This window comes from Colossoma macropomum, unplaced genomic scaffold (genome assembly GCF_904425465.1).
Source record: "Colossoma macropomum unplaced genomic scaffold, Colossoma_macropomum, whole genome shotgun sequence".
Classification (NCBI taxonomy): Eukaryota; Metazoa; Chordata; class Actinopteri; order Characiformes; family Serrasalmidae; genus Colossoma; species Colossoma macropomum.
The window spans coordinates 442,938-460,249 of NW_023495958.1; the positions used below are offsets into that span (position 1 = coordinate 442,938).

General features: G+C 38.9%; 1 protein-coding gene and 1 long non-coding RNA gene across 2 annotated transcripts; both read left to right on the forward strand.

The window, feature by feature from the left end:
- The first annotated feature begins 7,251 nt into the window (after window positions 1-7,251).
- LOC118803775 lies at window positions 7,252-8,135 on the forward strand. Its single transcript, XR_005006925.1, has 3 exons — window positions 7,252-7,286; window positions 7,361-7,467; window positions 7,617-8,135. It is a non-coding gene; the product is annotated as an uncharacterized LOC118803775 (long non-coding RNA).
- Window positions 8,136-9,246: 1,111 nt separating this feature from the next.
- LOC118803758 (C-type lectin domain family 6 member A-like) lies at window positions 9,247-16,444 on the forward strand. Its single transcript, XM_036564246.1, has 5 exons — window positions 9,247-9,475; window positions 15,336-15,434; window positions 15,535-15,705; window positions 15,795-15,937; window positions 16,427-16,444. Exons 1-5 carry the CDS (start codon window positions 9,298-9,300, stop codon window positions 16,442-16,444), a joined length of 609 nt encoding a protein of 202 aa, XP_036420139.1. The 5' UTR covers window positions 9,247-9,297.
- The last annotated feature ends 868 nt before the right edge of the window (window positions 16,445-17,312 follow it).

The window sequence follows — 17,312 nt, forward strand, 5'->3', positions numbered from 1 at the left end:
AACTGCTCCCTGGAATGTCAACAGAACCCTCTCTCTCTCTCTCTCTCTCTCTCTCTCTCCTCTCTCTCTACAAATATATATATCGCTGTCGGAACAAAACCTTGTATCTCCAAAATGGTAACTTTATGGGAGAAGGAAAAAACATACTTTACTCTTAATGGAAGTCAATGGAAGTCATTTTGGGCTGTTTTTTTTCATTCATTCATGAAATTTTTATACAATGTATAGGCCAACAGACATTTTCAAATTATGTCAAAAACTGAAAAAGGACAAAAATGGATACAAGGTTTTGTTCAGACAGCAGCGATATACATATATGTATGTATATGTATGTATGTGTGTGTATGTATATATATTCCAATAAGAGGTTCTTCCCTACCTTTTCGTGCTGCTGTTTCACCTGCTGTTCTTTCTTCCTGGCACTCCTTGCACCTTGAGAACCTTAAAAAATGTCACAATAAAATGAACTGCTCCACCTTAAATGGTGTAACGTTAGCCCGAACAAATGAAGCTCATTCATCCCAAACAAAAAAGTCAACTAACAGAACTGGCGCTATGGACAATAATTAATGAGCTCATGTTACAACGGTTCACTAACATTAGTGTGTTGCGACGTTACGGCTGAAATAAATAACAATTAACGTTCACGGTGTTTGGTTAACAACCAGGTGAACAAAATAGCCTGTCTGCCGTTAGTTGGTGCTGCTTCATAGCTTATAAAGCGAGCTAACAAGCTAACGTTAGCTGAGGTTACAGCTCAGTTTGAAATAGATTAAAATTCAAATAATGCTCGTCTGTATCATTAACTTGTCTGAAATCATTAACTTGTCTTATACCTGCTGAACTGTAAAACACCACAAAAGTACTACACACAAGGACAGCATTTATCTTACGTTTCTCACTTCTTTTCAAACTTTAATCGTAGCTGTGCACTCAGCAAGAACCGTTTGGGAGGCGAAAGAGCCGGGTCTTCTATGTGAACCGAATCGATTTATCTGACTCACTGAAAAGAGCCGCAATGTTCATCACTGTTGGAGAGTCGATTCCAAAAGAATCGTTGGACTCTAATACGTCTAGTACCAGGGGTTCCTTCACTCACTTCACCTGCTGCTTTGACGCCCATCCATCCATCCATACTGTCTTTAAACATACCTTTATTTTAGTATGACTACCAAAGTGCTTTTTATTCCATTTTAGAAGAGTAACAAGGTATAACTCTAAGCTTTCTCTGCACGCATGCTACAATACTCCACTACAATAGGAAATGGTTTGTGTGGTTGAACGTCATGACTGCTTACAGATTAGAACGATCACAATAAGCAGCGTTTCACAGCAATGCTGCCCCCTTCTGGTAAACATGTTATCTGCAGCCGATTTTATACCATCTCTGACGTCATTGTAGACCGTAGTGTGGTCATCTTAGTGGCAATCATTTATTTTTTTTATAATCCACAAAAGCTCATTCTGTTTCTAAAACTCTGACAATATAAAGGTTCCAAAACTGTTAAACATTTTCATTAACGTGATATAAATAAAAACAAACCAAAGTTATACCAATAAAATAATCACAATCACTGATTCTAACAGAAATAATGTTAGAAAATCAGAAATATCTCATAGTTTTGTGGCTGTAGAAACTTAAAACAGTGGTATGAGAAACAATCATCAGGCCAAAATGTTCTGTATGTTCATATAGATCCTCTTCAAGTCTTCATGGTCCTAATGGCTGTTAGATGAATGGAGAATGGAAAATACTTGCTGATGTTTCATCAAGTGTCATTTAGAGAAACTGTTTTTTTCTTTTGTTTGCTTCCTACAACTAAGTAAAAGAAGACTGTGCAACAACAACAAAGCATTTTCTTCATTCAGTTAGGCACAAATATAACATCAAATGGGAAACCGAGCAGCTTTTTTTAGCTGGAATTCCCATATCACCATATAATTATATTTCCGAATATGTGCATTTGTTTTACAAAATTACAGGCATTTATATTATTATATATGATTATATATTTGAGCAAATATTTAGGAAATACTCATCATGTTACATCAGCAATGACTAGCAGTTTTTCTGTTTTACTCTTCAGGAACCAGGTGAAAAAACACACTGAGGATTTTGTTCAAATCTTAATCATAAGATCATGAATTAGAGTAGAATTAAGCAGAATTTCTTTACTGTCTGTTGCAGACCAGTGTTGTAGGCAGAGATAAAATACCAGCCAGGTCTGTGAAAAGTGAGTAGGTCAACTTGGTACATTCCATTTACCAAAATGACATTGTGGCTTATTAGCATAATATCAGGCTGTAACCTATTTCTGGCAGTTTTGCAGTCATTACCCTATGTATCCCAACATTTTCACCCCTGTGATGATTCAAAACAACAGCAATCAATCAGAAAGTTGATTCACATAAACACAAACAGCACTGCAACACCCTTTATTTTAAAGACTATACAGCATTTGTCTGCTCACCACAGGCACGTTTACCCAATGAGGACATAATTAAGTTAAAATTAAACAGCTGACATGTACAAAGAACTCCAAAGAAAACCGGAGCTTCAAATTTAACAACTGGCATGTTAATGACATACCGAAGGCTTGAGGCAAAGGCAGATAGCAGTGGCTGCTAAGCAGTGATTAGAGGGCTAAGAAGTAGGCAAAGCTTTTATGGAAAATTCATGATTTGACTGACCATAATACAATGACAGCCCACCCAGAAAACAAATAAAATGTCATTATGTTAAAAAAAACCTTAATAAATATTATTTCCTTATGTGTTTGAGTAGCCTGTGGTCAATTTTACCCTACTTAAATAAAAAAAAACAAAACATGAAATGTTACTGCTGTTAAATGTACTGTTGGTTCCTTTTTGTAATGTTTTTGTTTTGTTTTTTGATGGGTTGATATCACAGTGTAAAGGTTCCTAATAGTTTAATCTGTGATCAATTTCAGATGCATATGATGTTTTTCTAATAGGATCTGAAGGTGTTCTTTGGAGTTTTTGGAGATACAGATATCAAGTCTTCATTTAAACAGTCTGGATTATGATCGACTGTAAAACAGTGACAAATGTTTAGATTTTCTCATAATTGCTTGCGCCGGCCACCTAGTGGCCCATGTCCATAAAAAACACTGGATGATCTGGGCCTGTATACATATAGCATTAATTAATTTTCATTTTTCCATACAGAATAATACAACAGGGCTTCCAAGTAGGATTTCACTTAGAACCCCCAATGTTTAGAAATGCCTCTGTATACGGTGCGATGTAAAAGTCATAGACCATCCTTCATATATTTAATTTACAGTCAAATTAAACACAACTTATTCATTCGTTCATATTTTTGCTTCAATGCCATAATCCATTTATACTTAGGCAAAAGAAAAAGTGAAAAAACAGGAGTTTCCAACATTTTGCATTGTTAAATGATGCAGAGAAAACGAGACTCCTAACAATCACCAAATATGCCCTCATCAGATAAACAGCACTTAAAGCTCTCATCTTTGAGAGAGAGGAGAAAATCAAGCTGCTTCAGATCTGAAAAAATCCACAGGTGTTTCTGTCCATCCTTCCACTGTGAGAAGACAACTCTGTGCTATGTGTCTGAAAGGATGCGTAGCTATTAAGAAGCAGTTACTGAGAAAAAAGAGCACCACGTCCTAATCAAATAAAGCTGCTGGTGCTCTCAGAACAAAGGACTGACCACTCCAGCGTCCAGACCTCAGCATCACAGACTGTGTGACTTTGGAGGTGTTTAAAATATCCCTGCAGATTTCTTTGAGAAACTGAAAGCAAGTCTCATGAAAAGAATAGTAGCTGGCAGAGTGCACACACTAAACACTGACAATATATATTCAGTTGTTGAGGCTTCTGAGAAATTTCCTGTGTAATGTTTCTGCTGTTTTTCTCACAACTGAAAAACAAATGACTTGTACTTAATGAAGGTTTTGACTTGAAATTAAACAACAGACATATAGGATCTGACTTTTCCTCAGCACTGCATATCTATAGGCCTCTGTCTCTCACGGTCTCTCTGTCTCACACATACCATAGTTTCCACATGTATCTCTGAGCTGATGTGCGCAGCAAAGATATAGCACATATATGTTTGGGGCCTATTATCACACCTCTGTGGTCAAAAGCTCATCTGATATCATTTCCTGTCTAGCCACTTCTTCACTGGTGAACTCCAGTGAACACTGCAGTTTCTGTACTGAAGGTTTAGTGGAGTACTAGAGAAACACACAGAGAGAGAGAGAGAGACAGAGAGAGAAAGAGAGAGAGAATGGAAGAGGGAATCTATAATAATGTGAGCAGCGCTGAGCTGAGTGAAGCAGACAGAGGAGAGAGAGTGGAGGAGACGGTGGAGATTTATATGAGTGCAGACGCTGTTAGAGCTCAGGAGCCCAACATACAGAGGGAGACAACAACTCAGCAGACAGGTAGAGTAACTCTCAGTGCAGAAGCTCTCAGTGTGTTCACAATGAGAACTTCTTCTATGTCAGTTCACTCTTTATCAGGAATCAGATATTCCAGACTGGCTGTGGTGTGTGTGGGGCTGCTGGGTGTTCTCCTGCTGACCACCAACACAGCGCTGCACATCTATTGTGAGTATTTCAACCCCAAACGCAAATATTCCCTCTTTCAAATACGGATATGTGGAATAGATGTGCTATATTGTAAGAAATATAATTCTTTCTGAATGTACAACCCCATTTCCGAAAAGGTTGGGACGCTGTGCAAAATGTAAATGAAAACAAAATGCAATGATGTGCAAATCATTTAAACACGTTTTATTGAAAATAGTACAAAGACAACATGTCAAATGTTGAAACTGAGAAATTTTATTGTTTTTTGAAAACATATATGCTCATTTTGAATTTGATGCCTACAACACGTTTCAAAAAAGATGGGACGGGGGCATGTTTACCACTGTGTTTCATCACGTCTTCTTTTAAGAACACTCCATAAGTGTTTGGAGAGACACTGCTGTAGCTTTGAAACTGAGATGTTTTCCCATTCTTGCTTGATACAGGATTTTAGCTTCCTCTATACTATCATGAATACTGGCTTTTGAAATGTGTACTGCTAACAAGCTGAGTGGTCCTTAGCCCAGAGGACACAGCGTCCATGATTTCCAAAAAGAGTTTCAAATGTTGATTTGTTGGACCACAGGACACTTTACATGAGCTCGGGCCCAGAGAAGATGGCAGCATTTCTGGATCCTGTTTACCTGTGGTTTCTCCTTTGCGTTTTAGCGTTTTAATTAGCATTTGTGGATGCAGCGACAAACTGTTTTCATAGACATTAATTTTCAGAAGTTTTTCTGAGCCCATGAAGTGATTTCCACTGCAGAATCAAATCTGTTTTTAATGCAATGCTGCCTGAGGGCCCAAAGATCATGGCCAGCAAATACTGTTTTTTGGCCTTATCCTTTGCCTACAGAGATTTCTCCAGATTCTCTGAATATTTAAATGTTATTATATAGATGATGAAAAACAAAGGTTCTTTGCTATTTTATGTTGAGAAACCCTATTCTTGAATTGTTGCACTATTTGCCCATGCAGTCTTTCAAAGAGTGGTGAATACGGAGCACCAGATTTGCCAAAATGAAAAACAACTGAAATTAAAAAATAAATGGCTCAGTAAATTAATCAATAAATAAAAATAACTAAATAAAGTATATATTGCTTATTTTGATTGTAATTATACACATGTGGCATGCGCCCGCCCCCCGATGATGACAGCCGCGAGAGCCGGCAGGAAGGCGGGGCCCGAACACACAGCGGCGACGAACCTTGGCCCCCAGCTTGCAGCGCGGCAGAGCTCGGGACTCGCTCCTCGCCTTAGTGCCTCTCGTGGCCGGCACCATCGTCCTCGTCCTCCTCCTCACGACATCACTCGCGTTCGTCGGCGGAGCTCGGGCTTAGCGCTTGCCACAACACATATTTCCTTTTTCTGCAGTTTTATATTTCTCGATTTATTTATTTCTGTATCATTTATTTTATTTTATTAATGCATTTTTATATATATATAAATATATATATATTTTATTTTGTCTATATTTTTTAACAATTGTTCGCTTTATTTTTTGATTCATGTGTTCATTTATTTATTTTTTTTCATTAATTCATTAATTTATTTATATTTTCATTAAATAATTTATTTAATTCTGTATTTCTTTGTTCGTGCTTCAGGGGCATGTTTTTCACATTCAGGTTTGTCAGTCAAGACCAGGAGGAGAAGAGTTAATTGAACTGTTCTTTCACCAACTCCATAAAGAACTGCAATGTCACAGACAGACAAACCTGCTGATAAATAAATTCCGATGGCTTCCACAGGCAGTATGTGAGAAGGGCGTTCAAATGTCTGGGTGTGATATTTTGTAGAAAAAACGATGAACCACCTCCTCCAAAGTTCTGAATATTATGGGGTCGACCTCTGTATCAGCAGATGTAGCAAAATAGAACAAACCATCCCCACAGCCTCCACATGGAAGAGAAATCATATACTAATTTAAAAAGTCATTTATTTTTATTTATTTTTCATTTTGGCAAATTTGGTCCCCCATAAGTGAACTCCTCCTCATCTTGACGTCTGAAAGACTCTGCCTCTCTGGGATGCTCTTTTTATGCCCAATCATGTTACTGACCTATTGACAATTAACCACCAGATGCTTTTTTTTTAGCATTACACAACTTTATCAGCCCTTTTGTTGCCCCTGTCCCAACTTTTTTAGAACGTGTTGTTGGCATCAAATACAAAATGGGCATATGTTTTTCAAAAAACAATAAAACCTTTTCAATATTTTCAATGAAATATAGGGTTTAAATGATTTGCACATCAGTGCATTTTGTGTTTATTTACATTTTGTGCATCGTCTCAACTTTTTTGGAAATGGGATTGTCGATATTAGGGACAAAACCATCACTGTAAACCTCACTGCAGGGAGAGAGACTCTCTTATCCAGTATCAGAAACCTGACTGAAGAAAGAGACCAGCTAAAGAGCAGCTACCAGAATCTGACTGAGAAAAACATCATCTTACAAACCAAATATGATTGTTTAATAAAGCTGACTGGTGAGTTAAACACCATCATCACAGTTAATAGGCACAAACATTCCTTCATGCTTCTAAAATATGTTTGTTCTCATTACTGTGTTGTAGAGACTTTTGGAAGCAGCTTTTACTTTTTCTCCACTGAGAAGAAGAGCTGGAGTGAGAGCAGACAGGACTGCAGAGAGAGAGGAGCAGATCTGGTGATCATAAACAGCAGAGAGGAACAGGTGGGGGTAGATTTGTAATTTTATTCATTGATTATTATTGATTATTATTTATACTTTATGTTATTGTTTCTCAGATGTTCCTCACTGACCAAAAGAAAGAGAGGAATTTCTGGATTGGTCTGACTGATGAAGAGACAGAAAACACATGGAAGTGGGTGGATGGCCAACTGCTGACCGACAAGTACGTCAAGATACAAAAAAAGTAGCTGCAGTCAATTTTATACATAATTTTTAATACTTTCTGAGTGAACATTTATGAACTGGTTTGATTTGAGTTCTAGTTTTGTAAATATGTGATGATAACAGATTAATGCTGTGTCTGATTGTTAGATTCTGGAGGAGCGGTGAACCCAACAATGGTCATGGTGGTGGTGAGGAGGACTGTGCTATTTTCACCACTACAGTCAAAGACAGTCAGCGAACATGGAACGATCTTTCCTGCTCAGGGAGAGAAAACTGGATGTGTGAATTCAATCTGACCAACTTCCACCTAAATACTTCAACACTTTTAGATTTTCACTGCTAATCTTGGGATAAAGGCATAATCAGAGGCTTTAGAAGCTGTTGAACTGAAATTTAGAGATTACAGGGCTTGAGCATGTTACTTTAACACAATTTATACATTTAGTTCTGAATAAGAACCAACAGATGTTATACAGAATATACAAATGTATGTGATTCATTATTTCATATTTTTATTGTTAGTTGTTTATATTGCTTTTGAAAATCAAATGATATTTATTACACAGTATAGACGATGTACTTAAATGTATCCGTTACAGTTGAAAGACATTACAATGTGCAAAGACAATTTTATTATCAGTTGTAGAGTTTCTGCTGTTTTTATCATACCTTACAAACACGCTGTGCATTCATGGACCTCTGTTACCATGGAGACTGAAGAGGCAGAGTCTGTAATACTATGATTTTCCACTGGCCTAATGTGCTGCAGGTTGGATGTGGGGTGGGTTCAACACAAAAAATACAGTTAGTTTCAAAAACACACTGTAGAAACTTTTTAAAATATTCATGGATGGTTTTCACTTACATAGAAAGTTTTCTCTGAGTTTGAATCTGAGTCAGAAGGCCGCTTCATCCCAATATTTACTCCCAGATCAGCTAAACTATGTAGCATGACCTAAAATGATATGATGGGTTAAACTCTCTTTTAACATTCAAAGCTTACAGCATGTAAAAATATTGCCCTTTTATGTTATAATGTGTGTGTTAGACATAAGGCAAACATTAAAACAGAAAAAATAAAACAGAAAGCTGGCAATACTGCATGTCTCCTTCTTTGATCAGTTTTTTAATACTAAACAAGAGGGTCTCCCATGGCAGATGCCACATATCCCCTGTTCAAAAGTGAGCCACTCTGGCAACCCATGGAGTTGAAATAAAGTCCTTAAGCCTCACGGAGACTTGTCCAGCACTCTGCAGCGCTCCATTTTTTATGCTGCCCACTGGGCTGCCAAAGCTGGCATAGGTGTCTGCTCTGTCATGCTGCACCGTTAGCCACCACAACCAGCTTCCAGATACCCACCAGCCTAGGCTTGGATCATTGAGGGGTGAGGTATCCCCTCTTCCTGCAGCACTGGCACACCTGACGCTTGGCCACCGGCACCCACTGCTGCGCAAGGCTTCGCTGTTTGTTGCAATTTTACAGTCAAAACTGAAAATCTGTTTCAAGTTACCTGCTCATGTGCACTACAATGCTGCTTTTATTGAACAGGCAGCAAAGGGGAACCCGACGCCTCCCAAGAGCCTCATACAATTTCTGCATAGCTTTTCAGTTCAAACTGAACATTTGTTTCAAGTGATCCTTGAGCTGTTGTACTCGGCAGAATTAGCATGTAGGCCTTTGTTGGCCTTGCTTTGGTTTTCACACCTAAAAAGGTAATTCTGGGTTCTTCTGTAAGCATTTCCTGTCCTGACACGTCTGCATTAGTGCACCCCAGACACTGCAGTCTGTGTAGTGAAGAAGGTTGTAGTTTAGATACAGTACGTCACAATGAGAATGGTGGAGGGAATGTATGCTGGTGTGGGCAGCTTTAAACTGAGTAAGATGGACACAGAGGAGATGACAGTGGTCATTTATTTCAGTGAAGATGCTGTTGGAGCTCAGGATACCAGCACAGAAACACAGGACACCGAGACACAGACGGAGACGAGGACACAGCAAACTACAGGTAGAGTAACTCAAACAGAGACGTCTGCATCATTTCTAAGTGTGCTCACAATGAGAACTGAATGAATACGTAAGTGAACGTTTCCTTTATCAGTTGTTAGAAGAGGAAGCAGATGTTCCAGACTGGCTGTGGTGTGTGTGGGGCTGCTGTGTGTTCTCCTGCTGACCACCAACATAGTGCTGAACATGTACTGTGAGTGTTTCAAACTCAAACATTTCCTCTGTCAAATACAGATATACAGAACACACGCTTTACTGTAAGCCTTGTAATTCTTTCTCAATGCAGATATTAAAGTGAAAGAAAGCATCTATTCCCTGAGAGTAAAGTTCACTGCAGAGAGAGAGACCCTCTTATCCAGTATCAGAAACCTGACTGAAGAAAGAGACCAGCTAAAGAGCAGCTACCAGAATCTGACTGAGGACGATCACATCTTACAGACCAAATATGATCATTTAGTAAAGCTGATTGGTGAGTGAAACATCATCCTCACAATTTCTTATCCTAAGTAACAAAGTACATTTCTAAGGTACTTGTCCCCTCCAAACTACAACCATTCGTTAGAACTCTTTTTAACTGAACTAGACATACCAAAACGGAATTTGTACGACTTTGGATGACAAAATTACAACTTTCTAAATTCCCTAGGGATCTCAAGCATGGACCCACAGCACCCCCAAGGGGTGAAAACGAGAATTACTACGCCACCACCTAAGGATAGTTACTCACAAAGGACTCCAGCAAAACTTATTGATATGCATGTTTGATTATCAACCTTATCTAATTTACAAGTGATGATGCTTGTATTTATATACTCAGTTTCTTAGTGTGTATTCATCCTTTCTTTTACCAGATGTTAGGAATGTGTGGGATAACCGTCTGAAAGTTACCTAAATAACCATTTAAAGTAGTGATTTTAGAACACTATGTATTTAGAACACTAAGTATGCACCTAGGTTTCCTTTTTCACTTGTTTTATTTAGCCTTCTATTTTTTACTCTTTTCGTTTGCTTGATTTAGTCATTTGAAGTAATGATTTTACTGTGTTGAAAGTTCCTGCAATGAAAAGACACCCAAGGATTATCTATAAAATTGTTTCTGCCTTTGCCATAGTTGTTCTCAGATAATGTGGGTAGAAACTGCACGTAGATACCTAAATGTTAGGTTTGTAGGTTATGGATTTTAGTAACCTAACTGATCTGAAAACTGTTTTGTTTAGTCGAATTAAACTTTTAAACCTAGAAGGAACAAAGGAGGGAGTTCCCTGGTAGGGCGCACAGAGAAACCCCCACCAATCAGGACCAAGAATTAGGAATAGCTAATTACTCCGTTAGGTGAGAGAACCTATCAACACCTGGGTTCCACCCCTGAAGGGAAGGGCCTCCAGCTGAACAAAACCAGAGTGCACCGCAAATTTGGAGAGTTCCTGCGTTCGCAACAAGTTTCTAAGTTTGTGCCGGCCTTGGTCAGAAAGACAGGTCAGAAGTATTAGGACGCTAAATTATCAGATCTGAAACCTTTGTTTGTTTGCCTGTTCACCTACACACCTTAAGTTTGAACCACCCTCAGAGAAGGAAGGTGGATATTTCTTGTCTGGCCAGGGAGGATATATCCATAACTTTCGATTCTGCTAAAGAGAGGTAGTTAGTTAAATTGGTACCACCAGCCTCAGAACCCTGATTGCAACCTGAACCTCGCCAGCGGAGTGGGAGCGGTTCTGACGCCACGGAGACCCAGCATCGCACCCAGAGCCACGCACTGATCTGTGAACAGATCGACCATCGAAAGGCCGCCCAAGCTCCACCGTCAGACGGCCACGAGACGCCTCCGCCCAATCACTGACGGGTAGGCGCGTGCCCGCACGGAGATGCAGCATCCACGGCCAGCGAGGAGAGGAACCACCGCGTGAGCTCCAGCCTTCGATCGAGTCTGACCTGAGATGACCCCTCCTGAAATCAGCCCCGACTCCAACGTAAGCTGGAACCATCAATTTGCAGTCAGGGCCCTGACGCCAATTTATTTAATAAGAGAACTTTTTATAGGTACATCCAGCCATATAGTTCTTCCCGTCCAGGCTTAGGTTAATTCTCTAGAGGCTCTCCCAAGCGACTCCCCAAACCCACACTGCCTCATACCATTTAGCCGTGAATCACTCTAACTTACTCGAGCTAATTTGTCTTTCATTACTATCACTTTGTTTTGTTTTGTTTTCTGGTTTTATTTTCTATTGTTTATCATTGAATGTAGTCCAAAAGTAGTTTGATATTTAGCCAATCAATTCTCTTTTCTGAAGCATCCTTGGTGCGAGCGTTTCTCTCTCTTGCCCTGGTCTGTAGACTTCAAATAAATCCGGGTTACCTCACACCCTCACATAAGGTTCTAGCAATAATAATATTAAAAATTGCAAAACCCGTTACATCTGATTGTCAGATGCTGGAGGAACGGTGAACCCAACAATTTTCGTTCTGCTGTTTTCAATTTCAGACAATGATGGTCTGCAAACATGGAATGATCTTCCCTGCTCAGGGGGAGAAAACTGGATTTGTGAATTCAATCTGACAAACTTCCACCTAAATACTTCAACTAAACACCTTTAGATTTTCACTGCTAATCTTGAGATAAAATCATAATCAGATAGTTTAGAAGCTTTAAAGCTGAAATATAGAAAATAGAACTTATGCTAATTTTTTGTTTTCTTTTTGTTTTACAGAAAATGTATTGTGATTGATCTTTTTTTTGTTGTTAGTTGTGATATTGCTTTTAAAAATCAAAAAAAATCAAATGATATTGATTACATGGCTTAAATAAATTACAAAGTGAACAGACACTTTTATTATCAGTTGTAGTGTTTCTGCTGTTTTTTACTGTATCTTACAAACATGCTGTGCACTGATGAACCTCTGTTACCATGGAGACTGAAGGGGCGGAGCCTGTACCACCATGATTTTCTATTTGCCTAATGTACTGTAGGCCGGATGTGTGGTGTGTTCAACATAAGATATAGTTAGTTTCAGAAACACACTGTAGAAACTTTTTAAAACAGTCATAGATGGTATTGACCTGTCCAAGCAATTCTCTACAAGCTTGAGTCAGAAGGCTGCTCCATCCCAACATTTACTCCCTGATCAGTGAACCTATGTAGCACAAGCTAACATGATATGATGGCTTAAACTCTTTTTTAAGAGAACAGTGCAGTTTTAAGTTTTAACGTGTGTGTGTGTGTGTGTGTGTGTGTTAAAGATGAGGAAAATATTAAAAGAAAAAAATAAAACAGAAAGCTGGTAATGCAGCGTGTCTCTTTCTTTGACCTTTTTTTTTTACCTTACAAGAGGTAGTTTACACCTGGAGATAAGGGGAACTCCGTTAAGATGGATCCCAACTCGGTTATTGAAGTAACTTCAGCTCAGTTACAAACCTAAGATCACTATGTGCAGTGCAATGGACAGGTGTAAAACATGCCGCCACTAGACTTTACACTATATGGACAAATATTGATATGAAAGTACTAAGACATCCCTACTAATTATTGAGTTTAGGTGTTTTAGCCACACCCATTGCTAACAGGTGGATAAAATTAAGCTTTACAGTTTCAATGGACAAACAATGGCAGTAGAATGAGTCATACTGAAGAGCTTAGTGACTTTAAACATGGCATTGTCATAAGATGCCACCTCTGCCACAAGTCAGTTTGTGAAATTTCTGTCTTGCTAGATCTGCCCGTCAAAAGTGCTATTACTGTGAAATGGAAGCCTCTACAAACAACAGCTTAACCATGAAACGGTAGACCACGCAAACTCACAGAGCAGGGCCAGTGAGTGCTGAAGCGCACAGGGCCTATCCTCTGTTAAATCCCTCACTGAAGAGTTCCAAATTGCCTCTGGAAGCAACATCAGCGACAGAACTGTGCATTAGGAGCTTCACGAAAAGCCAAGCAGCTACACACAAGCCAGTCAAGTCAAAAATTTTTTATATATAGCACTTTTTACAACAGATGTAGTGGCAGCACCAACACTCTTACCATAATCCTCTATGTCCATGAACCTCCTAGATCTGCACCCTTTAGCTAACAGGAAAAACTTATTACGAAAGACTTGACTAAACAAGTAGGTTTTTAGCCTAGACCTAAAGACTAAGGCTGTGTCGGAGTCCCGAACACTGACTGGAAGATTATTGCAAAGCTTAGAGGCTTTGTATGAAAAGGATCTCCCCCCTGATGTAACTTTATTAATTCTAGGTACTAATAGCAAGTCAGCACCTTGTGATCTAAGAGTGATGGTTCATAATAAGAGAAAAGTTCACTGAGGTACTGAGGCGCCATTTAGGACTTTATATGTCAGTAAAAGAATTTTGTACTCAATGCATAATTTAACTGGCAACCAGTGTAGGGTTGATCAAACTGGGCTGATTTGGTCAAACTTTCTGGTTCTTGTAAAGTTCTGACTGCAGAATCCAAAACGGCCAGACAGCAGGGTAGTAATGCAGCGTTAAGGTAATAAATGCATGAAATAGCTTTTCTGCATCCTGTAGAGAGAGTGCCTTTCTTGATTTAGCAATATTGCAAAGATGGAGAAAAGCTTTTCTAGTAATACTGGACATATGTGAATCGAAGGACAGATCAGGATCTATCGTGACACAAAGGCAAGGTTTTTTATAGATGTATCTGATGCAACTGACAGATTAGTAGGTTTAAGCATTAAATTAGTTTGTTTCTAGCAGCCTAAGATAAAAAAACACAGTGACAAATGGTGCATGTTTCTGGAGCAGTGGAAACACATTCTGTGGAGAAACGAATCACACTTCTCTATCTGGCAGTCTGATGGACGAGTCAGGGTTTGAGTGCCAGGAGAACGTTACCTGCCTGACTGCACTGTGCCAACTGTAAAGTTTGGTGGAGGAGGGATAATGCTATGGGGTTGTTTTTCAGGGGTTGGCCTAGAACCCTTAGTTCCAGTGAAGGAAAGTCTAAATACTTCAGCATACCAAGATATTTTGGACAACTGTACGCTTCCAACTTTGTGCAAAACGAAGAAGCTGCTGGTATTCTCAAAACAATGGACTGACCACCCCAGAGCCCAGACCTCAACATCACTGAATGTGTTTGGGATTATGTGGATGGTGAGAAGCAGAAAATGCAAGCAACAAAAATGTCCCTGCAGATTTCTCTGCAAAACTGAAAGCAACTCTCCTGAAAGGAATCGTAGATGTAATAAAGGCAAAGAGTGAACACAGTAAATACTGAAAAAAATGTTTTCTGCCTTTATTAGTCTGAAATCTAAATAACTTGTACATAAAGCCTGTTTTGATTGGAAACTAAACAAATGACCTTTGACTTTTCTAAAGTATTAAATATACTAATGGGACAACCTCTCACTCTCTGTCTCACACAGACAATGATTCAATGGGTCTAATGTGTCCTTTCATAGCCTGTGCATCTTTGAGCTCATATGTGCAGCAGAGAGAGCACAAATATATTTTAGGCCTGTTTTCACACCTCTTTTTTTGGAAGCTTCTCTGACGTTATTTCCTGTCTAGCCACTTCTTCATTAGTGATCTCTGCAGTCTCTGTACTGAAGTTTAGTAAAGTATTAGAGAGAGAGAGAGAGAGAGAGAGAGAGAGAGAGAGAGAGAATGGCAGAGGGAATCTATAATAATGTGAGCAGTGTTGAGCTGAGTGAAGCAGACAGAGGAGAGAGAGTGGAGAAGACGGTGGCGATTTATATGAGTGCAGACGCTGTTAGAGCTCAGGAGACCAACACACAGAGGGAGACAACAACTCAGCAGACAGGTAGAGTAACTCTCAGTGCACAAACTCTCAGTGTGTTCACAATGAGAACTTCTTCTAAGTCAGTTCACTCTTTATCAGACGTTAGAACAGGAATCAGATGTTCCAGACTGGCTGTGGTGTGTGTGGGGCTGCTGTGTGTTCTCCTGCTGACCACCAACATAGTGCTGTACATGTACTGTGAGTGTTTCAGTCTAAACACAAATTCTTCATCTTCAAAATACAGATATACAGAATGCATCTGCTGTAATATAAAAACTGTAATTCTTTCTTAATGTAGATATTAGAGACCAAACCATCATTGTAAACATCACTGCAGGGAGAGAGACCCTCTTATCCAGTATCAGAAACCTGACTGAAGAAAGAGACCAGCTAAAGAGCAGCTACCAGAATCTGACTGAGGACGATCACATCTTACAGACCAAATATGATCATTTAGTGAAGCTGATTGGTGAGTGAAACACCATCCTCACAATTAATCAGCACAAATATTCCTTCATGCTTCTAAAATATATGTTTGTTCTCATTGCTCTGTTGTAGAGAAAAGCTGGTTTAAAGAACTGAAGACTTTTGGAAGCAGCTTTTACTTTTTCTCCCCTGAGAAGAAGAGCTGGAGTGAGAGCAGACAGGACTGCAGAAAGGGAGGAGCAGATCTGGTGATCATAAACAGCAGAGAGGAGCAGGTGAGAATATATCTATATTTTAGATAGATAGATAGATAGATAGATAGATAGATAGAGGGGAGAGAGAGAGACTTTTTTTATACTTGTTTTTCTTTTTCCAGATGTTCTTCATTGACCAAAAGAAAGAGAGGAATTTCTGGATTGGTCTGACTGATGAAGACACAGAAAACACATGGAAGTGGGTGGATGGCCAACCGCTGACTGATGAGTATGTCATGATACAGAAAGTAGTTGATGTGAATATTATACATCATTTTTAATACTTCTATTCATTATCTTGTTGTGTTCCATTTATATTTAAAGTAAAGCTACGATTTTCTCTGACAGTTTATGAAGGTGTTCTTGTGCAGAACATGAAGGTGTTCTTGTGCAAACAGGCACTGTTTGTATAGAGTAAAGACCCTCAGTAGCTGCTGTGAACTGGTTTAATTTGAGTTCTTGTTTGTAAACATGTGATGATTACAGATTAATGCTGTGTCTGATTGTCAGATTCTGGAGGCCAAATGAACCTAACGATGCTGGTGGTGAGGAGGACTGTGCTATTTTCACCACTGCAGACAAAGACAGTCAGCGAACATGGAACGATCTTCCCTGCTCAGGGAGAGAAAACTGGATGTGTGAATTCAATCTGACAAACTTCCACCTGAATACTTCAACTAAACACCTTTAGATTTTCACTGCTAATCTTGGTATAAAGGCATAATCAGATAGTTTAGAAGCTGTTGAGCTGAATTTTATAGAATGCAGGGCTGGAGCCATTACACTTTAACTTAATTCATAATTTTAGTTCTAAATAAGAGCCAACAGATGTTATACAGAACATACAAAAGTATACAAATAATTATTTCATATTTTTTTGTTAATTGTTTATATTGCTTTTGAAAATCAAATGATATTGACTACATGAAGTAGACAGGATATTTAAATGTATCATTAGGTTTAAAGACATTACAAAGTGAACAGAACCTTTTATTATCAGTCGTAGAGTTTCTGCTGTTTTTACAAACATGCTGTGCATTGATGAACCTCTGTTACCATGGAGACTGAAGGGGCAGAGCCTATACTACCATAATTTTTCACTGGCTGAATGTGCTGTAGGCTGGATGTGGGGTGTGTTCAACACAAGATATAGTTAGCTTCATAAACACACTGTAGAAACTTTTTTAAAACAGTCATAGATGGTTTTCACTTATATAAACAGTTTTCTCTGAGTTTGATATCTGAGTCAAAGGCTGCATCATCCCAACATTTACTCCCTGATCAGTGAATCTATGCAGCATGAGCTAACATGATATGATGGTTTAAACTCTCTTTTCACATTCAAGGCCTACTGTATGTAAAAATACTGCAGTTTTAAGTTATAATGTATGTGTGT